General features: G+C 44.7%; 1 protein-coding gene across 1 annotated transcript in view; it reads left to right on the top strand.

The window, feature by feature from the left end:
* ARHGAP31 (Rho GTPase activating protein 31) overlaps positions 1-25,344 on the top strand; it is a 60,582-nt gene that overhangs the window by 20,568 nt on the left and 14,670 nt on the right. The window contains exons 2-7 of the mRNA XM_002188738.7: positions 15,700-15,802; positions 16,290-16,434; positions 21,010-21,092; positions 21,707-21,814; positions 23,496-23,641; positions 24,942-25,140. Of these exons, the coding sequence (XP_002188774.5) occupies positions 15,700-15,802; positions 16,290-16,434; positions 21,010-21,092; positions 21,707-21,814; positions 23,496-23,641; positions 24,942-25,140 (784 nt within the window). The remainder of the gene's footprint in view (positions 1-15,699; positions 15,803-16,289; positions 16,435-21,009; positions 21,093-21,706; positions 21,815-23,495; positions 23,642-24,941; positions 25,141-25,344) is intronic.

Here is a 25,344-nt window from a genome sequence, read left to right as displayed (position 1 = left end):
TAGAAGTGTTTCCTGTGATGGGGCAGAAAGAAATGGCCTGTGGTTGGTAGTTGCCTCAGCTGATTTTCCCCATTCCTTCCAACAGCTTTGCCCTGGGCTGCTGTGACAGCAGGCAGACACATTTTATGGGCAGTTCCCTGAGGTCAGGCAGAGCCTGCTGGGCTCAGCATAGACTCTCCTGCAATCTTACAGGGAGCAACATGGGTCAGGAAGGTCCCAGGTCATCTCACAGCAGTGCTGGGGGCACCTGAGGAGGTCTCTGGGGCAGGATATGCCTGGCTACCCTATCCCTACCCTGACACACATACCCTTGGGTTTGACAGAAGTCAGCAGAGCTAGAACAGTCATGAGATGTGAGTTCTGACAGCTCTGTAGTCAGTTGGCTCAGGAGGCAGCAGTAATGGATATATTTGGATTCTTCTTCCAGACACAGCAGGGAATGTGTCTGAAGGGGTGGATATCCATCCCAATATCCAAGGAGAGCCCTGAGCCCCCAGCATGGTTTTCCTGTGTGCTTGGTAGCATCAGCAGCTGCTGGTTTGGAACAGTCTGCATGTCCTTGTGCCAGGCAGGGCAGCTGGAGGTGGATTTGTTTTCTGTTGATTTCATGGCAATGTTGCTGCTTCAGGCCACTGCCTTGGTGTGAGGAACAACAACATCCTAGAGGAGACACCCAGTGAACTGCTGAGTGCTCCATGGCTGGCCAATCCTCATGCCCAGCGTGGGAAGTGGTCAGACCACCCTGACAGCATCAACAAAGCCCTCATGTTTGCTGACATTTCAAGGGAACAGAGAAGGGAACAAAAGCTGGGAACAAAAGCTAGGAACAAAAGTCTTTGATGCAATTTAGAGCTGCAGTTGGAAGATATGGGCCTGAATTGTAAATGCCAGATCCAAGTGCCTTTTTGCTGGGGAGGGATTTTAAACCTCCACCCAGGTCCCAAAGGTGGGTCTTGAGTCTGAATTTCAGGGAAAGAAAATTATGCTGAAAACTGAGTGCTCTGTGAAATCAGAATGACAGGTAAAAAGAGGAAAACACTGGGTAGCTGAGGAGATGGAGGAAGTCAGTAGACAAGGAATGCACAAAGTGTGGTATAACTGATATGTAAACAGAAAGAGCATCTTTTGCAAGAAGTTCAGGCCTCTCCTCATCCACCCCCAAACTCCCTTCCCTGAAATGATCAGAAATATTTCAGTTTCTCCCTAGATGACCCCTTGATACAGTCTTGCTATTATTGTGGTATTCAGTGATGAGACAACCATTCAAAAGGAAAAAAAAAAAAAAAGAATTATAGAAGTGACACCAAGCCACAAAGCACAGGACCAATTCCAACATTCCCAGGAACAGGGCTACTGAAGTCTGATCTTTTGGCAACAATGGACTTCTAGGACAAACAACCTAAAAAGTTTCTCTGACCATCTGATCAGTGATCTCTGATTCCAATCTCCTGACGTTTTAGCCTGTATGTTCAGGTTTAGGATAGAACTTTGGTTAGGGAGATTCTTTCTGGTTTGGTGGAAGCTTGGGGGAAACTGATCCTCTTCCAGAAAAACACATTTGTGTGAGATTTTCAACTCATCCTTCTGGGTCAATGATTCTGACAAACCAGTTGCAATTTCTGCATGCTTTACCAACTTCTGAATGTTTGAAGGTAAGTTTCTATTTGCTAGGAATTGAGATACAAGAAAACTGGTGCTTAACCTTAAGTCTTCCACTATCTCTGTGCATGACTCAGGCTGCCAAATAATTTCTGTTTCTCTTTTTGCACCTATGGGATGAGAATGATCCTTATCCTCTGTTAATTCATGACTCCTTGCCGAGGGCTTAGATTTTTGCTGACATAAGCAAAGCACATTTTGTGAGACCGTGCTGAGGTTTTATCCTCACAATGGGGGACGTGACATACAAGCAAGATTTCAAATGAGGGTTTTTTATGTCCTGAGGGTTGAAAAGCAAATCATAGGACACTCACCTCCTTTTTCCTCATTCATTGACAAGAAACACATGCAATATTCTGGGCTTCAGCTTGCAAGGAACAGTGCTGCCATCCTCAGAAGTGTACAGAGAGAAGCAAACACTAGGCAGGCATTGATAATATCACTCAATGTCCATTAGAGCTGGTTCCTGCTTTGCACTGTGCTGTACTCCATCTTCCCCTACCACAAGAGTTCCTTTCATCCAGAACTGGAATAAAAAAGGAGAAACTACTCCTAAATAAAAATTCCCCAAAAGGTTTAATTATGTTAAAAATAATGATAAAGTAGTAAATATATTTCACCTTCTAGAAACAGTCTATTTGAGTGTTTGGTTGAAAAATTGAACAGAATCCATACATTCTGGTGAAACATTTTGATTTCATGAAATGCACACTTTCCTGCTGGAAAATCTTTCAGCTGGATGATTTTCAAGTGCCCTTTGTTCCCACATGCTTTAGTATCCAATTTAAACTCCAGCTGCTGGTTGTGGTTGTCCCTTGCTGTAGTGAGTGCTGGCACTTATGCTTTCCTTTAACACAACAAACCCTTCCAGGGAATCTTTCTGTGGCTTAAAAGGCATCACCTGATAATGACATGGGAAGGCCAGCGAGATGGTTTTGTCTTTGTCTCAGTGGCTGGAGAACCATTCTGTTCAGAGTAATCTCCTGCTGGATTTTGAGTATCCAGGAAACCTGCCTCCCACCCTCTCCCTGAGAAGGCAATTCTGTGCCATCCTGTGTCTCAGTTGTAGGAGGTTTTCTCTACTCTTTAATGTCCTCTCACATTTTCATTCACTCGTAGCTACAAGCCCTTGATCACCAAGAAGCAGATGTTTCCCTCCATGTTGTGCCTCCCCTGTGCACACCACTACTGCGTGCCTTCATTTCTCTCCTGGTCATTTGGGCCAGCTGTGCCTATTTACCACCAGTGTTTGTTCTTCCTTGCTAGTTAATCCCTGTAGGTCGTTAGACTTTCTGCTCCTTTTCTCTTCCTCCTCCCCATATGCCGCATGGTATCCTGTTTTCCTTGTAATTGTAGCCACACTGCAGGGCTGAAAGACTCAAGGATTTTTCCATTAATAATCCCCACGCCCTTTTCCTGGTCAGTACGCTGCTTAAGAGGGATTGAGGTAATTCATTCACGAATAGCAGCGGGATGTAGAGAGGGGGACAGAGCGCTAGGAAGATGTGGGCACGGTGGAGTCCGTTTGCCCTGCACGACCCTTCAGCCAAGGGAGGTTTTGCTCGTGGTCCCCCATCCCACTGCTGTGTGTGAGCACTGGCACAGCTCCAGCCATGGGGGGCACACCCTCTGTGCCTGGGAAGGCCTGCTCCAGTGTCAGCACTGCAAAGTTCAGCAGCCCTGGCCAACTCCTGCTGGGAGAATGTAGGTGGGCCTTTTTTCCTTTGCGTCTTACACCCCTCAGCAGCCGTTGCGATTTTGCAACTGCACCTTGAGTAAGAATTTCTTCTGGTGAGGAAAACTAAGCCCCAGACCACTGTCTTGCAGCTCTGCTGGCTCTTACAGACTGCTGTTGACTACAGTTGCATACACCTGGAATAATTTTGTCCATTTGCCTCTGTGGCAATTTATGGACAGAAATTGGAAGTATAGTCCTTTGCTCAGTTAATGCAGTGTCACAGGAAGGCGACTAGGACGCAGATAGGAAAAAAAGGAGAAAATCACATTATAACCATATGTTTTATTGACATATACCCATGACTCATCCCAGAGGACCACTAGGAGCACTAGTTCTAGACAGTCTGCTATGGAGCAGGTCCTATTCTGGTTACTGCTGTGCACCCCTTAGAAAACACCCTCCCTAGCCCACCTGTTTGGCTACAGTGGTATGGAAAATGCCGTGGTATAGAAAATGTTGGGGGGTCTATTTGCCCAGCCAAGGGAAACCCTTTCTTGCTGGGCTGTATGTCCTAAGGGAACCCAACTCCTTGCTCTGTGAGGGAGGCCATGGGACCCTTGTGGCTGAAATCCTGCGAAGGACAGGCAGCACTGTTACCCTCTGGCTGTGCTCCTCACCCTGTGCCCTGCTGTGTGTCCCTGTAGCCACAGGCTCCACGACTGTTTCTTACACTGAGCAGCAAACTGCAGAATTCCTGGTGGGAGATGGGACAAGCCCATTGGCTTCTCTGGCGAGACAAATGCAAACCTTGTATACAATGGGCTGGGGGAGGCCCGAAATGATGTCTGGTTAGGTTTCCTCTTCTCTTCTGTGGCAGTGGCACACACAGTGGCAGTCTGAGGAGCTGAAGTGATTCAGCTTGGTGTGAGCTGTGTTCTGTACATTCGTCGCCCATTTTCTCCTCTGTCGATGAAACAGCGCTGGCAGTGGTAGTGATTCCTCCATTTGAGAGAATAAAAAGGAAGGCAACAGTCTAGTGTAAAGGTCTTGGCATTTCCCACAGCTTATGACAGCGCTGCTGGAACGCAGGGGCTGTGGCTGTAGCTATTCTATTGTGAGCTTACATTCCTTAGCAGTGGGAAATCAGCAGCTGTAATTAGTCTCTGATGTTCTCTGCTAATAAGTGATTTTCTGCTACTTGCAAATATCAGCATCCCTAAGACATAACTGTATTGTTTTGACCTCTTATCTCTTCTCCCTCCTCCTCATTGAGAGGGACCCCAGATGTTCTCCAAGACTACTTGGAAAAAACCATCCAGCCTTGCTCCTCCCTATTACATCCCTTTCTCCAGTACTATTTTTTTCTTTCCCGGCCACTGGGTAGGAAAATGGTTCCTGCTAGTCCTCATGGAAAAGGACACAGATGCCTTCAGGAAGCCCATTTGCTTTAGGAGGAAGAGGAGCCTGACATCAACAGGAAGAGCTGTGCAGCAGAGCTGCTCCTGCCTCTGAGAGAGGGGGGCCTTGAAAACAATGTCAGCTCGCAGTGTAGGACTGGCCAGCAGGAAACGCATGCACCCTGGTGTTTGCTGTGCAGAGGAAATGATAAGCACTACCTGGTCTGACTTGGAGCACAGATAGCATGGGGGAAAAAAAAGAGGGGGGAGGGGGAGCGGGAAAGTTGTTTTTCTTCATACTGCTTCAGACCCTGTCCTTTGCAAAATGGAAAACAAAATAAAGTGTGAAATATGGAATGTATCAGGAATCCGTTGGGGGGCTTGGAAACAGAGGAACACAATTGCCAAGTGATTAGATTTACTGCTTTAGTAACTGCTTGATATTGGGCTTTTTCCCAATGTTAGCAATGGAATGACCCTTAGTTTGATAACCCCTGGCATGCATATTTATTAAGAGGTGAAGGGAGTGAGAGGCTGGTATCCCCTGTAGAACTGGGAGGATTTTTTGTGCAAGAAAGATGTGGGGACAGTATTGCCACTGAGAGCAGAAGGGCCTTGTGAGTACAAAGAAAAGTGCTGTACAGGTAAATATCTTTCCTGACTTGTCCTTACTAGGTGAGGGGATAGAAGCCTTCTTGAGAAGTAAGGAGATACCATCAGCTGTGTTTCTTTTCCTCTTTTACTAGTCTTTAAAAGCAATACTGTGCCTCCTTCATCACTGACCATCTGACAGAATTAGTTTCTGTTTCTGATGCCCTTGCACCTCTGGCAGGCACTTGCAGAGGTACCATCCCCGTGGCTTAGCCTTGAAGAAACCATTCCTTGTGCCCTGGGTGCATTTCTGTAGTTGTGTGCTGATGTCCTGATGTGGAGGTGGACAGACACAAGCAGCATGGCAAGAAACAGTCTAAACAATCCTAGCCCAGTGTCAGCCTCTAGAAGGCTGGCAGGCTTTGTGACACCATCTGCAAATGCTGTTCTGCCTTCTTTGCTGTCCTTGCTGATTCTCTCAGGCTCTGGAGAGGGAGCAAACTGCCCTCTTCCAACATATGTGAGTGCTGATGTGCCACAAGGCTGGCAGATGGAGCGGTGCTGTGCTCCCTGCTGTTTCTGCAAGAAGCCCTGAAGGAGCAGCAGCACATCCAGATGTTTGAGCCAGGCTGCTCGGCAGCTTCTTGTTGAGCTCTTTACCCTCCCTGCTGTATGGAAAGGAAAACAAGATCCTTGAGATCATGGCTGTAAGAATTCACTTTAGAGTACTGCAGCCTCTGAAGATGAAAAGGTGTAGCCTATATGACCCGTATCCCATGGGCTGCCCTTCTTAACTAAATTACTGAGTGAAACCAATCCACTGAGACTGGTTCTGGACTTGCTGATGCAGGTGTCCGTGCATGCCTGAGGAACAGCCCCAGACCAACAGCTTTCCTTGGCTGTGGGTGACTGCTTCACCCAGCAAAGCCTTCAGCAGCAACAAGCAGAGCAATGCTACAACAAGCAAGAGGACCAGCATGTCATGATGTGTCCCCCAGACCTATGACATTGGCCTAGCATGACTTTCACATCTTTTGACTTTGTTAGGCTTTGATTGACACCTCAATAAAACCCAGCTATTTGTCTAAGAAGAATTTCATGGTAATGCACATGAAACCTCAAGCACACACTCCCACTCATGTACATACATAAACAAATACAGTGGTATGTGTAAAAATACATTCATTTGTGTATATGTATGCATATGCATTTTTATGCTGATATATGCATTTATTTATGTGTAGAGTTATGTGTGTCTGATCAGATTCTGCTTCTGGCAGAATTTTCCCCATATTTTTTCGGACACAGAAACTGAGCCCACAGACTGTTGTGATCATATATCCTGGGCACTACTTAGGATGGGCAGAACAGCACCTTGTTTCAGCAGAAAAACATCAGCAATCCGAGTCACCCACAGCTTAATCCTCTTCAAAGAAAGACTGACCTGTTTTCAGCCTCCTCTGAGCAGGGCTGGGGGGAGCATTTCTAGGTGACCTTCCATTGCCAGCAGAAGTCTTAATTCTCCACTCTGTGCTGAAACTCACGCCATCATTTTGTGCTTCTGTAAAGCTGGTGAAAATGCTTCTATCATTTAAATACCTCCTTTACTAGTATTTGCATGTCACAGTAAAAGATAAGAGGGTGTAGAACAAACTGATTTTCTTTTTTTTTTTTGTGGAAGATACTGATGAGGCCAATGGGATTTTTATGTATGAGTGTGTTTCTTTGGGTCAGGCCCAGGAAACCTGGAATAGAAAACACTCATCTAAATGTATGCTCCGGAACTGAGCAAAGATGGAATGGGTTTGGTGCTGCTTGGCTAGAAATTATAATGCTTGATTATTGCTAGTGCCTTTGCATGTTTGTTTTCAATCAGATTGACATCATAAAGCCTTATTTACTTTCTTGCAAAAGTCTGTTTTCATTTGCCTTTCACTTCTCATTTGCAGCCGTTATGGGTTTGCATTTGGGTTCCTCATCTGTCTGCCTGTGATATGTAATGATCCTCTTGACTGTGTGTAAAACAGCCCATTTGAAATAACCTCTGGAAAATGCTGGACTGCTCTTGACTAGGAGAGCCCTAGAGGCAAGATCAGGGAGAGACCTGAGTGAAAGAACATCGCTGCATAACCTAGTGTCAGTCTGCATCAGTCCATCAGTGTGACAGAGGGCAAAAGAAAAAAGAAGGGAGAAGATATTAAGTGCTGTGAGATCCAACCCTGCCATTTTTCTTCCACATGTTACTTTGCACCTTGCTACCGAATGATAACCTGGGCTCTCAGTGGGGTGATGGGTCCCTGTTCTCCCTTTAACACACCTGAGCTCATTGGCACTGCCATCCTGAGTTAGCTGGCACAGCTGGATGTGTGCTTTAAAGCTTGGGAGTGGCTGTCAAGTACTCTTGAAGGAGAACCATGAGTGCTGGTGAACCTCCATCCTGTCCTTGCACATTTGAAGGAAAATTGCACATTCCAGAAATTTCCTGGAAAAGAACAGCAGAGAGAACTGCAGAGCAGCCCACTTTGCTGTAGCATGGGTGTTCATGAGATAACAACCCAGTTCCTTGCTTCATCCTGTCTTTCTGCAGCCTTCTAATAGCATTTATTTGGGAATTATTTGCTTTGTCACCACCATGCCATCACTACAAAAGTGAAGTGAGGATCTCTGGAGCAGTGAGAGATCATTACAGAGCAGGTCAGAAACTGCAGGCAGATTGCATGTCCTCTAGAGATTGCTACAGATTTCAGTGTATGGAGACAGTGTTTGTGAAGGGCACAGGACAAAGGACTTCAAAACTGTTTAACTAGTTGCTGGTATTTTTCAGGTGCACATCAAGACCTAAGCACTCACAATTTCCTTCTAACAGCCCCAAAAGTCTATCTTATAAAGAGAAACCTGGAACCCCTATTGCCTGGCACACTAGAGTCCAAGTTGAAAAGGACTAAGGGACAAACTAACCCTGACAGCCAATCAGGTGGCAGGCCCAGGTAAAAGATGGAGACTGCACTTGTTTTTTAACTTTCTTCTGAGGCTCTTGTAAATGAAAACATGCAGGTCAAAATCTGGCGAGAGGAGGAAGTAGCTTATGGAGTCCACATAATTTTGTTGCTTTGTTGCCAGCAGTTAAGTGGGTTAGTATGGCTTACTTGGATTTCTATGCTTAAGAGGAGAGCAGAAGAAGAAAGGAAAGTATGATACAGAAAACATACCATGAGCTTGTTTATTGATCTGGGTGAAAGACAGCAGGCTCTCAAGAGACTTCAGATGAAGTCTACATTACTGGCTTTCCATCCCATCACCCAACACTTACCTGGGCTCTTCCCTGGCAGGTTGCTTCTCGCAGCTCCCTTAAGCTGCAGGATTGGCATTGCCCCATTTTGGCACTCCATCAGCTGGTGCAGCCTTTGGATTTGTTAGTGGTTTTCATACACATCACCAGAACCAAGGCCAATGGCAGAATTCCTGTCTTACGCCTTGCTTATCATCACAGTATCTAGGCATTTACCAAGACAGAGGTCAATTCATTACATGGAGCTTCAAAACTATTCTGATATTTTCTATACTTACACCCGAGTCTATTTCCAGACACAGCATAAATTGTCCAGTTACTCCTATCTCCAGAATTATCTACCCCAATTGCTTGTGATGTGATAAACAAAATGCTCTACAATATCCACTCTAATCTGCTGTGGATCAGAGTTATTAGGATTTGAATGGTTAGTTGAGGGTGTGCACAGCTCATTGCATTGACCTGCCATGCAGATCCTGAGCCACTGTTTTCTGAGGTGGTTGTACCATAGGATCATAAAAGTTAGGAGTGGAGATATCCTGTTCTGTTATCTGGTCTTTTTTTTTTTTTTTTTTTTCAGGAAATTCTCAGCAGGATGTTTTCCTAACAAAACTATTCTAGTATTTAGTACAACCTCTTTCAAAAGTGCCTGCGTGACAGAATTTGCCAGCTATGTCAAGGTAAAGTCACATTTCAGAGGGGCACAGTGACCGCCGGGGCTGAGAGTCAGCATTCAGTGTCTGCTTTGGCAGTGCTTCCTCTTAGGCTTCCTTTGATGTGTGCTGTCTATGAGCTGGCTGGGTCTGCCAAAGGCTTTTTCAGTCCTGCTTCAAACATCACAGTTGTCAGATCTGCTCTGGAAAATCAGGTGTTCCTACATGTCTTATTTAGATATGTTAGATGTAAGCTGGGTATAATATCAATGGGGAAAAAAAATCCTTGATGGTGGTACCATTGGCTTCACTCAGACTCACAGCTGAGCCTGCAGGTTGTGTTGAAATGCATGTGCTGGGAATCAGAAGGCCACATCCCAAAGAGCACTCAGTGTTTCCACTTCCCACGCAGGCCGTGGAGGGTGATGGCTCTCAGCATCTGACAGATCTGAGATCTGTTTTTCCTACATTTTTGCCCACCAAATCAGAACTGTGCACAGGACAGTGCTTTCATCACTGGGAATGGCACTGTTGTGATAACCTTTGTGACATTGAAGGGGCATTTCCCACAGAAGCAGAAGGGAAAAAACACATGAAGCGTGTGACTTACACAGTGAATAAATTTTGCTGTCCATGTGGACAGGATCACCTTGGTGCCAACCATTCATCCTTTTAAACTGTGTTTATGGCAGCTAAGGGAGAAAAGCCAAGGTGAATTGTAACAAGTTGGTTTGTTTTTAAGCCTGTTTGGCGCTGCTTACCTGTCTCATGCTGTTCAAATACATGGGTGTGTGTGTATTGGAGGGGTTGTGGCAGCTTAGCCACAGCTAATAGCCAAATTCAACACTGGAATTTGAGAGTTAAACAGGTTTTGACTTTTTTTTTTTTTGATTCTATAAAATGAATTTAATGCTGGTGAAAAGTATGCACAGACATCCTGGAAAATGAATCTCTTTGTCCTTGTAGCATTTATATCCTGACAGGGCAAACCATCCCCTTTCCCAGCTCTCCCAACTTAATCTCTGAGCAAGAGAGACCCTCTGCAGGGATTTTGGATACTGTGGTCCCTTCCATCCCTGACTGCTGCTGGCAAGGAGACAGTGGAAGGCAAAGGAAATGCCACGTGGGAAGGCAGGATTTGTCCTTAGCTGCCTCTGGTTAGGGCTGTGTACTGGGAGAAAATCTGGTGTTGCGACTGATGTGCTGCACCAGGGCTCGGGTGAGCTGCAGGGAGGAGAGAACAGTTTGATCTGCTCTTGAGTCTGTTTCACAACCAATCTTATGCCTAGTGAAAATCGGGCTATGTCAGCAAAAAAGAAAAAAAATTTAGTGAATCAGCTTTAAAACTCGTGATTTACAGTAGAAAGTCAGGAAATGCAGAAAAATATCATATCAGAGATACTGATGATCAAGTATGTTGCCATTTGTACAATATTTTTCCTTTCCTGTGATTAGGAGGCCAACTGAATATATTAGTTGGTTTTGTTTCATTATTTTTTGTACAAAATAACTTGCACTTAGTATAGACTGAAACATTTTTTAAAAGGAAGTCTTTCCTATTTTAGTAATTTAAATTGAAACAGGAGACTTTTGACCTTTATTGTCATGGAACTGACATAGCATGATAGGATACTATTGAGGGTAATTGAAGACAATTTAAAAAAATACTTATGTATAACAAAACCAAAATGATGAAATAAAAATGTCTACAACTGTTTTGGGGTTTTTTTGGTTTTTTTTTTTTTTTTTTTTTTTTTTGTGATGCAGAATTCATAGTGGGGAGAAAAAAAAAAAAAATCCAAACTATTTCCTGCAAGTGAAAAATCAAAAAGTTGTTGTTCCAGGTGAAATGAAAGGTCTGCATTTATCCTCCCAATAGCTGAACTAAAATTAAAACAAAATTAGAGAGGACATGAAATCTCCACCATGTGGCAGAAACCAACTACCAAGGAGGCCCTGAGCGTGTCTGTCACCAGTGCTTATCCTTACAAGGAGTAGTCTGAGAAAATGACAGAAGGATAAAGTAGAAAATTAAATGTGCTGCTATTCAGTCCAGTTCAGTGCAGTGTACCCTGAGCACATGGCCCAGTACAGGCTAGCTTACTGTCTAACTGGGCACTATTCACACTGACTGGGTAGGGTGTCTGACTCAGCAGCCTCCTCCCTGGGGTCCCTCCATACCCCATGGAGACTGAGAGTTTCTTCTGGAAGGTGGCACTGAAAGTCACAGGATATTGCATCTCCTGCTGGACCAGCATCTTCCTTGCTCTCTGCTGGCTTTAGTGGGAGGCCAGGAGGCCGTCCTCCCACTGGTCACTGGAGGGGATCACTCCCTGTTTTCTTAGTGACCTCTCCACCTTGGGCTGCTTGGGGATCCAAAATGCTCAATCCAGTGCCAGATGAAGCCTTTGTCAGGCCGGAAAAGGATGGGCACCTTGCTGGTGGGTGAGAAGGGACAGGAGAGGGCAGAGTCAGCAGTGCTGGGAGGTGGGAATTTCAGTGCCCACTGCTGCCACTGCAAGCTGGGGGCATCAGGAGGACAAGGCAGTGCCTGACCCAGTGAGAGTAGCAGACACCTGTAAAGGAGGTGGCATGGGCTGTTATCTTGGAAAAGACCCTGGTGAAGGTGCACGTCTGTGCACACTGAACTTGGAGGTGATACCCAGTGAGAGTGCAATGAGTTACTGCGACTGCCCTTCTGGTTTATTTTTGTCTAGGGGAAGAGAAGTATTGTCTTTTGTGTGCAGTATGTTTATAACTCAATTTCCCTTCTGACTGATGCCTTGCTCCACGCGCTCTTGTCCTCCTCCATCTGGTTTCTATTGTAGTTTTAAATGAGGACAGTTGGGCTGTCTGGCAGAACCAGCGGGGTCTGTGTGACACCAGCCATCCCTTCCAGCTTCTAAACCTTCTAAGCTTCCAGCACAGTGTTCATTATAGGAGTGTCAAAATTGGACTCCCTGCCCCCCATCTCCTTTCTATGCCTGCATGTACAGCCCCTGCTGCAAATCCCCATCCATGTCTGATCTTCCTCTGGGACACACCCAGCCCTGTGATTTACATGCCCTGTGACTCTGATAGAGACCTGTTGTAAAGCACATGCCAGAGTCTGTACCTTCCTGCATTCAGGGTTGATTCCAGCCTCAGTTCATCAGGAGCCATGTCTGAAATAATCCTACCAGCTCAGAAACTCCTGGAAGCGGGAGAGAGCTGCTCACTGCTGCTCTAACCTCACCAGCCCCAAAAGCCCAAAAGGCTAAGCTTTGTAGGAGATCAGAGTAGCTCAGGAATGCCAGAGCTACAGGTCCTGCTCAAAGAAAACATTTATTGTGCTCCAGTTCCATACAAGTGCTGCATTTAGGGGTTTGATTTGCAGGAAGTCGATGTAGTCCCTTCACCTCCAGGGATCTGAGGTTGAAGTCTGTAATTTTCAGTTGCAAGTGAAAAGTGTCTTATATGGGATTTTTTTTGACATCACAAAACTGCCACAGATTTTAGCTTAACTGACTGTTTCTCTTCCTATGAGCCAAATACCTGGTATGGCAGGAAATCTTGTGCATGATGAATGAAGGGCACTGGCAGAGATATGTAGGAAGCCCAGGGTTGGACAAGCAAGTTAAAATGCAGGGCTGCTGTAAGACAAATACTGTCAGAGCTCAGTGTATATTTCCTAGTTGCAATCTATAGGTTGTCTCTGCTCTGGAGTTTTCACCTACTTTTAAAAATGGGTTGAATTTTATACAGTTGCTACAGGTTGTTCCCCTCAGGCCCCTGTTTTTTGCTTACCAGTCCTCAACAGATGGATCTAGCCTTCTCTTCTTCTTCTATGTAAGGGGTTTGCTTACCTGCCTGAGGCCTCTTGTCCTAATTTACTCCAAGGAAACTTAAAATTCAGCCAAAAAAATTATGTGATTTAATAGGTCTTACTTTCAAGAGGTCAAATTAGTCACAACAAACATCAGTATCTGCATTTTTAGGTGGTTTTCTTATTCTTAATACTGAGGTTTTAAAAAGTATCTAAAAAAGGATGCTTTGTGCATGGACCCCAGTTTTTGGCAGCCAGACACCATCATATGAGGTTTGTCTCCATGAAAGACTGTTAACCTTTAGACAAACCTTGTCATGTGGCTATCATGATCAAATATGTTTTCTTTTCAATTAATTCTTCTTTTTTTAGGTTGCATGGAGTTCAATGGTTTCTATCCTCTCACTCAGATAGATCTGAGGTGGACATGGATCTGCCTAACTTTATTTTTGCTGGTTACATGTCATTTATTCCAAGACCCCTACCAAGAAGGAAATTTTATAATGCTACATATGCATAGCTTCTACCATAAAGATGTTAAAGCCTGATTTTCCAGAAATGGAAATCAGACCTGAAGTAATTTGTCTTTCCCTTCTTTTAGCATTTTCATCACCATATGATCTGAGTTCCCTACTGCAGTTCCAGATAATCAGGGCTTACTCATACACAGGAAGGTCCTCTTTTTTTTTGATGTGTCACTACTTGGACTTTTCTTGGAAGGATATTAAGGAAATTTAGTACTTTTTTTTTTTTTTTTTTCCCCTCTATCTCCTTCTACACCATTCAGTCTGCATGGCAAGCAGGTGTTGCATGCACTGAAAGGAATGCTTCTCAGGTTCTTTCCTTTCTGGAAGGCACTGATACACCTTCCCTCCAAAGTCCACGAGGAGGGAATACCGTAGCTTTGTGACTGTTGTGAACAAAGCTTTCACTCTGAAGACTTCATCTGTTCTCTTTGCAATTCCCTGGTTTCATGAACACTGTTGTAGGCTTAGGGCCTCTGCCATGAGCTCCACCCAACAACTTGAGGGTCTTGAAAATCAGCACAAGGGCTTTGAGTGTGACACAGCATGACCAATGTACTCATGTTATGAGTGCATGCTCAAAAAACCCATAAAGTCAATATTTCCCTGTTGTTTTGGAGAAGCTCCTTTGCCTGAGAAGAATTAGTCTGTTTGGACCATTCAGGCTTCCAAGTAATCACTGAGACTTTGTGTATGCCTGCATTTGGGTTGGCCAAAAGACAAGGGAAGGGACACACAAAAGGACTTCTTTACCTCCCTCAGCAAGTCAGGAGGCGGAAGGGCAGCACTTCCCTGACTGACTGGCTCAGTGGCAATGTGTCACTGAGGTGGGTGCAAGCTTGGAGCCCTTCTCTGCAGAGCCTGTGCCCTGCAGTGCTTGGCAGGGACAGGTCCACCCCATGAGCTGGCTCTGGCCTCAGTGGCTCCCATGGGAAATAATAAAATAATGAAAATGAATAATGTACTAACTGTTCTTATTCAGGCTGTCATTGGAGGGCTGTCTTTGGATGTCATCTGATGAAGCACACGTTAACATGTCATTATAGTCCTGAACTTTGAGCAGAAGAACTCCTGGAAGGTCCAGCCAGAGGCATTGTCTCCGGGGGTGTCACAAAGATGCAGTAATTGCTATGCCTGGCTTTCCAGTCAAATCTATGGCTTAGTTGGTTTTCCTCCATACAGCTTTTGAAATGTGCAGTGCAGCAGAGTCAGCATTACAGCAGGGAACTTTTAACTTGTGCATTTACTGACTTTTGTGCCTATGGCTGTGTGAAGCATTGCATTAAATACACAGTAGTTTCTAGCACCTAATAAGGAAGGGCTTTCTTACTGTTATTGTTATAGCTTGGGTTGTTATAGTACTGGGGACAGGAAGGCTTGATCTGACCAAGAAAATGGGGAGTTCTTAATACCTATATAATGGGGAAAAAAATAAACATATACTTTGGGTCCAGGTCTGGATGTAAATGTTGTGCCTCAGGCTCCTCTCAGCTTTAAGACTGGTTAAGTCTTTGTCTAGTTATACTGATGGAGTTCTTTTGAAGTCGATGTCAGGTTTTGTCAGTGTGCAGATCTAGTCAATATTTGAACTTTATTCCCCCTCAGTGGGATTTATGAGCACTAAACTGTGGGTATGTAGGCTTATATGGAAGTGTGAATGCTTCTCTGATTTTTATCCAAGCCAATGAGACCTTTTGGCACAATTCAGCAAGGCTGGAGCTCTATACTGAGGAGGGTGGAGGTTCCCAGGACCTCATGCTTTACCACATGCTTTCAATTAGAATGAAATAACTTATTTTATTTTATAGTGGAAGAAAAAGGAAGAGAGGGAAACCCTACCTTTCTTTCTGCTATGTTACTGTGACTTCAGGGTCAGTCATTGTCACATGTCAATGAGCATTGCATGGCACAACCACAGCATATCCTCAAGGCCACCTTGCAAGGGTTATTTTTGATTTGCCCTGTATTTCTCTCATTGCTGTACCCTTCCTGCATCCACAGAGAGCCTCTGCTGTTTTTTCATGGAACTGTCTCCTTTGTGGTGACCTGTGAGAGCTGTTAGTGTGTATTCACTGGACATCTTGCCTTGCTTTCCTCTCGTAGTCCCTTACGTGCTGAAGAGCTGTGCGGAGTTCATTGAGACTCATGGCATCGTGGATGGGATCTACCGGCTCTCAGGAGTGACATCCAACATACAGAAGTTGAGGTAAGGGCCATGTTTGGGAGTGTCAGAGGGATTCAGGGACGTTGCTCAGTACCTTTTTGGCATTAGTCCCTTAGGTACAGACTGTGGCCAACAGAGCTCCACACTGATACAGAAGATAAACTATCTTTGAAGTCGGTAACAGGGAAAGACAACATTTAGGCACTAGTCAAAAAACCCCCTATATCTCCCTCTGCATCTCTTAGTGGGAAAGGCATGGAGGGTCTCAGCACAAATGCTGAGTTGCTCTCTCCACTTTGGGACAAAGCAATCTCTTTATATCAGTTTGAGGTCCACTCCCTGTGTTAGGGCTAATGGAGAGTAATTGAAACTTCACGGCCTGAACTTGCGACACAATCTGGGCCAGCTTGCAGAGGCAGCTCTGCTTTCCCATTTGTTTTTCTCTAGGTGTAAGCAAGAACTTAGGATGGAGTAGTGGCTTGCTACAGTTCTTATTCACCCATATTGTTATGCTTCCATGCTGTTTCAGACAAGAGTTTGTTTCTGACCAATGCCCAGATTTGACAAGGGAAGTTTACCTCCAGGACATCCACTGTGTGGGCTCACTCTGCAAGCTGTACTTCAGGGAACTGCCCAACCCTCTCCTCACTTATGAGCTCTACAAGAAATTCACGGTGAGATCCTTGGCTGTTCTTGTTCCTCTCCAGCAGTGTGGATGTGCTGCAGATTCCTCCATGACAGCTGTTTGGGATTTACTCCAATGTCCTGACTTCTGGTGCATCTATCCATATAAACACTTCTCAGTGCTCTTCCCTTCTTGTCTCATGTTGGCTCTCTTTCCCTGTCCTTGTTTCTTTTCACCATTTCATGTTTATTTCTCTCAGTTTGTCTGCTGTTTCCTCCCCTTCATTTTGCTATTTTTTTCACTGCAACGCTCCCCTGCTGTCTCGTTTTCTCTCCATAGTGCACCTCTTCCCAGCACTACTAATTCTCTTTCTTTTCCTCATTACTGTCCATCACTGAGTCCTCTGGGTCACCGGGGTTGTGATCATAATCGCAGGGGCGCGGTTTCCTCATCCCTGTCCCTCCAACTGTCCCTGACACCTGCACAAACTGATTGTCCAGCCCATGTGTAAAGCATCAACTTTTCTGTATCTGTCACATTTTTCATACCGTTTGTAGGGTTGCAAGTGAGGATACTGGTTATGCCAGATACGGCATATCAGGTCCATCATGATCACATTATAAATACAAATGGCAGAGGAAAGTGGCAACTGGCCAAGCAGAAATCTCTAACTTTGTTTAAAGAGATTACAATTCAAAGAGTAGTTACTTGATTCTGGAAAACAGCCATAGATTATATGTGGATACAATTGGAGTTTAGGAGCAGACTGCGGGGGAGCAGAAATATAAGACCACAAAGCCTGAATTTTTAAGAGACTTGGCTAATTTTGATGACAGATAATATTTTATTAAAAGGTGGCACAGCAAGCTATGCTTGTTATTAAAGTTGCCTGTTTCTTAGCACTCTAAATCTACTTCCAGTTTTTTTATGACACTAGCAAATTTACATCCCATCACTGAGGCTGAAATCTTGCATGCTGAAGGTATGCACTTTCAGCTAAAAGAATTTACCAACTTCTTAAGATAACTGGTGTGGGGGATGGGAAAGATTGTTTTCTCAGTGCTAGAAACATCTCTCCTTTGGTAAGAATTTCTGTCATCCTACTCTTTTCCATTTGCTGGGAGGAGGAGGTGACAGCCATTGCCAAAAATGTTAGATGTTGCAGAGAAGTTCTGCAAAATCAGGTGTTTCTGTCTGAGTTGCCTCTATCCTGAATCAAACACTTCCAAGTGGCACTACTGTGGCACAGGAGGCACTGGGGGAGATCCACGGGGTCCTCACAAGCTCTCCAAAATCTCCCTGTTGCCTGTTTTGGGAAGAGGTGTCAGTGCAAGGGGTGCTTGCTGTAGGGAAAAGCCAGATGGGACCAGCCAAGCAGGAACTTGCTGTAAGAAGTCAGGTAGCTGTTAGGGACACGACTCTGCTGGGGATTTTGGCGTGGGAGTGGCTCGCTGTGCTGCCTGACAGATGTGCAGTAATGTTAGGTGTCTTGCTGTTCCAAATTTTAAGTAAGATTGGTCTTTGTTTCAAGGTGTATATAGTCAAATCTTCAGGGAAAATCCTGAGCAAATTTGAAAAATTGTCCTGTGTCTTCAGGATGTAAGGATTCTGAGGATATGGGGTAGTATTGCTGGAGACAGTCAGGATGAATAGGATCTTGAAAATACAGGGTATTATTCAACCATTCATTGTAACTGATGAGTCTCATTCTTGTTGGAGCTATTTGGCCGGTGTTTTCCTGGCTATCACTACTGATTTATGGAAGAAAAAATGCTGTAAAGGAAACATTAAGATTTAGATGGAAACTTCTTTTTAGGAAAGAATGTTTGCTGAAAAGTGAAGTTTTGGGATGATGACTTGCAGATTTTCAGTAGATACATTTGGTAAATAGCTTTATTTAAAAACAAAGGGAAAACATTTCTGTAACTGTCTGAGTGTTTCTCTTACAAGTATTTTCTAAAGGAAATGTTTCAATGTTACATCAACACATCTAACTTACATAAAATGTCTTTCAGAAAAGGGTTAAATAGTTCCAAATTTTAATTATAATTTATGTAACTAATGTTTGAGTGCAATGCTTTTGGTCAACCTTGAACAGTTGTTTTCTAAAATCTTCCCAAAATGTTATCACTTTGGGTTGACCTAAAAGGGTGTTTTTTAAAAAATTTCTGGCTTTTCAGTTTTTCCACTTAGCCACAAAATCCATTATTCATGTAAGCCTGTTCAGTAGGGATTCATAATTGGTAACCCAGCTGACAGGAAGCACAGTCAGATACTAGGAGGAAAGAAAGAAAAAAGTCCAATTTCCCAAGGAGCAGAAAACCCACTAGGAGTGTGTGTGTGTGTGTGTGTGTGTGTGTGTGGGGTGTCTGAACAGGGAACAGTGGCAGCTGTACTCCAGCAGATGAGTGCTGGTAGGAATAAAGAACACATGCTAATCCCAGTCTGACTGAGCCAGAGCTGGCTCTGAGCTGGCTTAGGCTGCACTTTGAGTCACCACAGTGATTCAGAGATTTCTGTCTAAGGAAAGTCAAATTCTTAATGACTAGGGAAGGGGTGGCCCTTTGGTCATCACTATGTCAAGTTCACAGGTGTAACATCCCACTCATGACCTCACTGGCTATAAATTTTTTGCCAGATGATTGCCATCTTGTATCCTAGTGATGGATGGTTGTTTCTCAGGACAGGTAAATTGACTGCTTGGCTTGTTCTAGCCTGGGCATAGAGGGACCAGCTCTAGGAGGCCAACTTAGCTTCTCTCTCTGGACTTTATTCCACTTGTTAACCAGGGCTCATGAATTATACCCTTCCAGGATCACTAGTGCAGTTAAAAAAAAAAATTAAATGGCATAAATTCATACCATGATGAACAGATATGCAAGAAATGGAATTATTGGTTCTTCCTTGAATTCTGTATTCTGCTGCTGTAATCTGCAGTTTAGGAAGGCTCCTCAGGTCTCAAAAGCACAGCTCGTGTGTGTCAGACGTGTGGCTTGGAGGATTGAATGGGTCATGACCTCAGAGAAGCTGATATGCACTTGCTGTCTAATCATTAGGTCTTTGAGACCTGGAAGGTTGAATATGAGAATAAAAATGTGCACCAGGGGAGAAAATATTGTTTACAATCTAGTTGAAACACTAATGCTTTAGGTGCACCAGTTAAAGTTTTTATTTCTCTCAGTCTCCATCTTTGGACAAGGCTATTCAACTGGAAATATGGTATTAAAGTTACAAGAGCTCTTATGCTTCAGATTTCTGTTTTTGTTGTTGTTTGGTGTTTATTTGTTTTTTGTTTTTTTTTTTTTAAGGCACCATAGCCACATGTAAAATCACTAGAAGGAGTTAATCTGCCTTTAATTTGGGCAAACCAAATACATGTGCATCTCATATATACCTGACTAGTCAGCTCACTTGCTTTGATCTGCCATCACTTCTCTGGCCTGGAAACTGGCAGAGTTTGGTTAGCTGATGGTTGCAGATGAGAAGTGATCCACAGGGAAAGGGGCAGTGACAAAACCAGAGGTGGTAGCATCATCACAGGGGTGGGGGTGCTGTAGTGGCTGCTGCAGGAAGATGCTTCTCTAGCAGTGGCTGGTAATTTCAGGTTCATGATGTTTAAGTGATGGCTGGCTTGGGAAGGGTTGTTTCCTTCCTTTCCTTCCCTGGCAGTGCTGACATCTGTCTGAAGGAAAAGCTTGTGCTGGCGGTGTGGGTCACAGCATCTTCCTTTGAACTCGCTCCAAACTCCAGTGGCAGTCGGGTGGGCAGGAGGAGGTTCCCCAGACAGTCATGCACTGTTTGAACTGGCTGGTGGCTTCTCATCCCCCAGCACAAATATTGAAAGGGAATTGCTGAACAGATGAATGCCAATGCAGTGAACTCCTAGGAATGCTGACAAAAGCTTCTCACGGCACTCTGAGCTCTTGGTCTGTAGAGATTTGCTCAAGACTGAGATGTATAACCTTGACTCTGTCTAACCCTGAGTATAAGAATTTACTAATCTGCTGGGCAGAGATCCTACTAAGGCTTCTTCCATCATGAAAAATGCAAACCCACAAAAATAATCCCCTCATCTATGTTGTTATGACAGTCAAAATATTGTTTATTTTGAAGAATACGGAACATGTGTTCTCATAACACAACTTGAAAAACATGTTTTAACAGGTTATTTTTGGGGGGTGTCATTGCTTTTTGCTTTTTCCATTATTTTCACATTTCTCTTTCTCCTTTCTTTTTATTTCATCCATCATTACCCAAGTCTAAAAAAGTGAAAAGAAACAAAAAAATACCCCACGAAAAGCAAAGCAAAACAAACAAACACAAGCAAAAAAACCCCCAACAGACCCTGTAATTTGTAATCAAATGTCTAATTCCTTGATTTCCCCTCTCCCATAAATACTGACCACCATGTCTGAATGTCTGGGCATGGTGTGTTGAGACATGGAATGACAGTGCAGGAAATCTCTGTTGTGCTGGGGACACAAAGAAACTTCTTCCAATAGCTCTGTAGGGTAACACGAGAGCATTCCCTCTGAGCCAGGGTGTCTCGTGTGACCCTTCTTATCCCTCTTCCTTTTCCCCTGAGTCCATTGCCAGGCTGTACTGTTTCCTTGTGTCCCTGCAGGAAGCAGTGTCACGCTTCCCTGAGGACGAGCAGCTGGCACGAATTCAAAATGTCATCCAGGAGCTGCCACCATCACATTACAGGTAAGATTGTGTCCACAGGGGTGCTGAGGATCAGCGTGCTGACCTCACCCTCATCAGGGAATATTGCCTGAAATAGCTCTAGGATTCATTTCCAGAAATCAATCTCCAAAAGCTGACTCACCATTTCCAAATCTGGCAACAATTTATCTGGCATTTACATATCATTGAACAAACCTTTGTTAGAGACAGAACAAGGTCTCCCTGCTGCACTCTTACCATCCCCCTTCCCCAAGTATGACCACTGTGGCAGCCTTGGGCAGTGCCCTTGGTGTGGTAAGGAGATTATAACCTCCTGGAGGTGCTTGAGCAAGAGCTAAAAGCTCAGTCTTTGCACCATCCCATTCCCTCTTCCACCCATCTCCCATCTTCTTTGCTCCCATTATGCTAAGGATAGTTTGGTTCATGCCCCACCCTTGGCCACCCCAGAGCTCAGCTGTTCAAGTATTCACTTCCATCCCATGCAAATGCTGGTGCTGTGACTCCTCTGCCCCATGGGCTCTGCTGTGCCATTGCAGACACCTGGGGAGGGGACAGGGCTGGCTCTGAGCCTCGCTGTTCCAGCAGGCAGGCCCTGGTAATGTGACATTTTCTTTCTTTGTGTGAAACCACTGCAGAACGTTGGAATACCTGATCAAGCACCTGACTCACCTGGCCTCCTTCAGCAACATGACCAACATGCACACCAGAAACCTGGCCTTGGTGTGGGCTCCAAATCTCCTCAGGTACAGTAGAGATTCCTCTAATCCAGAGCACCATGCTGAGCTCCAAGGGGAGTGGCAGCATCTGAGCCTAATGACCTGAGGGAAATGCAAAGACAGGGAAAAGCGGAGCAACTAAAGGGAAGAGCACAGCAGAGCGAACAGCTTTTCTTCTAGGTTGAATAATCTAAGGTTTTACTGCCAGCATCCAAGGAAGCTTGTGGGTTTTTGTATTTCTTATTAAAAAAAAGTTGTTATTTGCAAGTTGAGCATAGATTTTGAAATGAGGACTTAACTCACCACTTGGGAATGTTAATAACATTTTTGATGGTGCCAGTGCTTCTGCAGCAGGGCAGAGAGGGACAGCAAGGATCAGAAGGGAGAAAAACAGGGCAGTAATACTAGAGACCTGTTCCCAGATCTGCTTGTGCAAAATTGAGATGAGCTTGCTGGGTTTGAAATGGCAGCCAGTGTCAGATCTCAAGACCACCAGCTAGTTTTTCATGTTTGTTATGCCTGGCACTCTGCTGTGAAGAAGCCTGGATTAGATGCAGGCGGGGGTTTGGCTGCTATGTTGTAAAGCTAAGCAGAACAAGGAAAAATAGCATCTGGGAAAAAGAAATGAAATATTTTGTATCTTGTCAAAGTTCCCTTTCTGTCCATCCAATACCCCTGCATTTAGAGGAATGAGCTGTGCAGGGAGAGTCCAGGACTGCAGCTGGGCAGGAGAGAGGTGATGGTGGGTAGCCCTGGGCTGGCAAAGAACATTGGCTAGAGAGGTACAGGCCTGAAAAGCATGCTCGAAAGAGTTATCTCACCATTCTGAATCCCAAAAATGGCAGAGCAGATTCTGAAAATGAATCAGTTGTTGACTCTGTTGAATATCATAAATTGGGCCTTTACTACTGAGACATTTTCATTCTAGCATCTGTCCTTGTCAAAAAAAAAAAAAAAAAAAAAAAAAAAAGTCTGTTTTTCCTTTGCAATCTTTCATAAGTACAAGTCCCAGGGAGTAAAAGAAAGGAGCGAGCAATACAACTGCAGTCTCCTCATAGGGTTATCCTCTTGGCAATGCCCCAAGCTGTTATCTAACACACCAGTCATTAACTTTACAAAGGATCCATTGCCCAAAGATAATTTCTTCAGCAACACTTTGGCATGTCAAGATAAGGAATATTCCTTTGCTGAGAGCAAGATTGAGAACGTGGGAGCACAGGGTGGGCAGAGGAGAGACTATTGGAGCACACGGCAAAGTATTGAAGAAATTGGCATGGGGAAGACCTGAGCAGGGTCTAAGGGATTTCACTGAGAGGTGATTGAAGCACTGAGTAGGGATCTAGAGCAGCCTTTTTAAAGTTCCTGTGTTGTCTTTCAGGCCCAGACTTGAAATAGCTAAAACAGGAAAAAGGGAGAAGAATGGAACTTGAGAGTCACAGTTTTACCTGCTGAAGGATGTAAAAGCCAAGTGGGGAAAATTACACATTCAGGAAAGGAAGTAGCAGGGATGGCAAAGAAATCAGAGAAAATAATTTTTAAAAGAGTGGAACGAGAGGAGGAGGGCCTGTGAGGGAAGGAGAGGAAGAGGTACAGCAAGAGTGGGGAAATCATCCCTGTTGCCTTGCTTGCAGGAAGAAATCAGGTCTGTCCTTGCCAGGGGCTGTGTGTGGCAATGCTCACTGCTGGTACCTCTCTTTCTTCATTGCAGGTCCAAGGAGATTGAGGCAGTTGGCTGCAATGGGGACGCAGCTTTCCTGGAGGTGCGAGTGCAGCAACTGGTGATCGAGTTCATCCTCAACCACGTGGATCAGATCTTCAACAACAACAGGAAAGCCAGCTCTGCAGAGAACATTGGTAGCAACCTCCCTGAGCCATTTCACATGTCACTTGCTATGTAGTTCAGCTCTCCCTTCAACTAATATTACAAGAACAGTAACCCTTGCTATCACCACAGACTTTCCCAAAGACACCTTGAGCCCAATATCTCATTACTCTTGTCTTCTTCATTCCTATCTTCAACATTTTCTTTTTCAATACTAGCCTCCTTTAGTGTTTTCTCAGGTTGCCTTATGTCTCATCTTTTGCATGATCTCATATGGCTTAACCCTTTCCACAAAAGGAAGACCACCTGATTGATTCTCAGTCTTGGTCTAAGCTTTCTCTGTAGGTCCATCCGCCACAGTCTCAGCTCTTCTCCAGTTACAATTCCTCATACCAACAATACCTGCCCTGCAGCCACTATTTCCACTCAAGTCAGAGGTCACAATCCCTGGCACTCCCGGGAAAAAAAAATAATCCTGTGCTCCAAAAACTTATATCTTGTTCCTGGGGACATTTTATAAAAGAGATGTATCTTTTTCCGGGGACATCAATAGTTTTCAGAGATGCTGATTTTGCTGTTTAGTGATGGTTTTGTTGGCAAAGACTGGGAAGTGAGAAGGCATAGATCCATAGTGACCTCACATAATTGCAGATATATGCTCCTTCCCATTTTACACACTCAAAAGACTTCTGTTACCTTCAGTACTCAGGCAGTATCCACCTTTCTGCTTTGCAGCCCTGTGTCAGCTCATTCTGCCCATCTTTACCCTAACATGGCTTTGTCCTCCTCCCATAAACAGACACTTTCAGTTCTCTGGGCTATCAGTGAGGCTGCTTTCTGTGGCCCTGAAATGGATTAGAAAGTTCAAGTAATGCTGGTTTTTAGAACAATCCCCTGTCCTGCAGCGAGACAAGGAGAAAGATGTGGAAGTGAGAGAAAGAACTAGGCACCAAATTGGGATCAGGGACTGAACTGCTCCAAAACTGGGGGAGGGTGGGGGCGAGATGGAGGAAGGGAGTGAGGGAGGAGTGAAGGGAATGTGTGAATCCTGGTGGTTTTCAGAGACACCTCCTTCACTCAGAAGTGTCTGCAGCAGAGGAAGCAAATCCACACAACACAGCCTTTGGCTGGCAAGCATGGCCCCTGCTGGGAATGTACTCAGATGGATAAGGTCGCTGGGGAGCTGAAAGGCTTATCTGACAAAAGCCTTTCTCCCTGCACGTGCCACTTCTTTCCCCCCTCCACGGGAGATGTTCCAGTCAAATAAAGTCATGAAGCTCTTGCTCTTGTCTCTCCTCACCCCAGGCTGGAATGTGTTTTCTTGTTTTTTAGAGAGCGCATCAGTGGTGAAAAGTTTGACCCTCCCCTCGGCCTCCCTGCCAATGAAACTGGTGAGCCTGGAAGAAGCCCAGGCACGGAGTTTGTCTGCATCCCATCCTGCTCGGAAGGAGAGGAGAGAGAACAGCTTGCCTGAAATTGTGCCTGTAATTGGGTCCCTCTTCCACACAGTTGTTGACCTTCCTGACAGCAAGTAAGTGCCAAGAGGAGTGTAAAGCACAAACAAAAAAGTGCAGGTTCCCCAGTGTGATTGGGAGTGATCCCTCTGTTAATATGATATCCCCACACCTGCACTCATCTGAATCTACTGCCACTACACAAAGAAAATTCAGTGTCCTCAAAAGAGGCAGAGCTACTCCTGAGAAGTACTGCAGGTGCTGGGTTCATAGCTTCACTA

The sequence above is a fragment of the Taeniopygia guttata genome, chromosome 1, assembly GCF_048771995.1.
Source record: "Taeniopygia guttata chromosome 1, bTaeGut7.mat, whole genome shotgun sequence".
Lineage (NCBI taxonomy): Eukaryota > Metazoa > Chordata > Aves > Passeriformes > Estrildidae > Taeniopygia > Taeniopygia guttata.
This window is presented reverse-complemented; position numbering and strand designations above follow the sequence as displayed.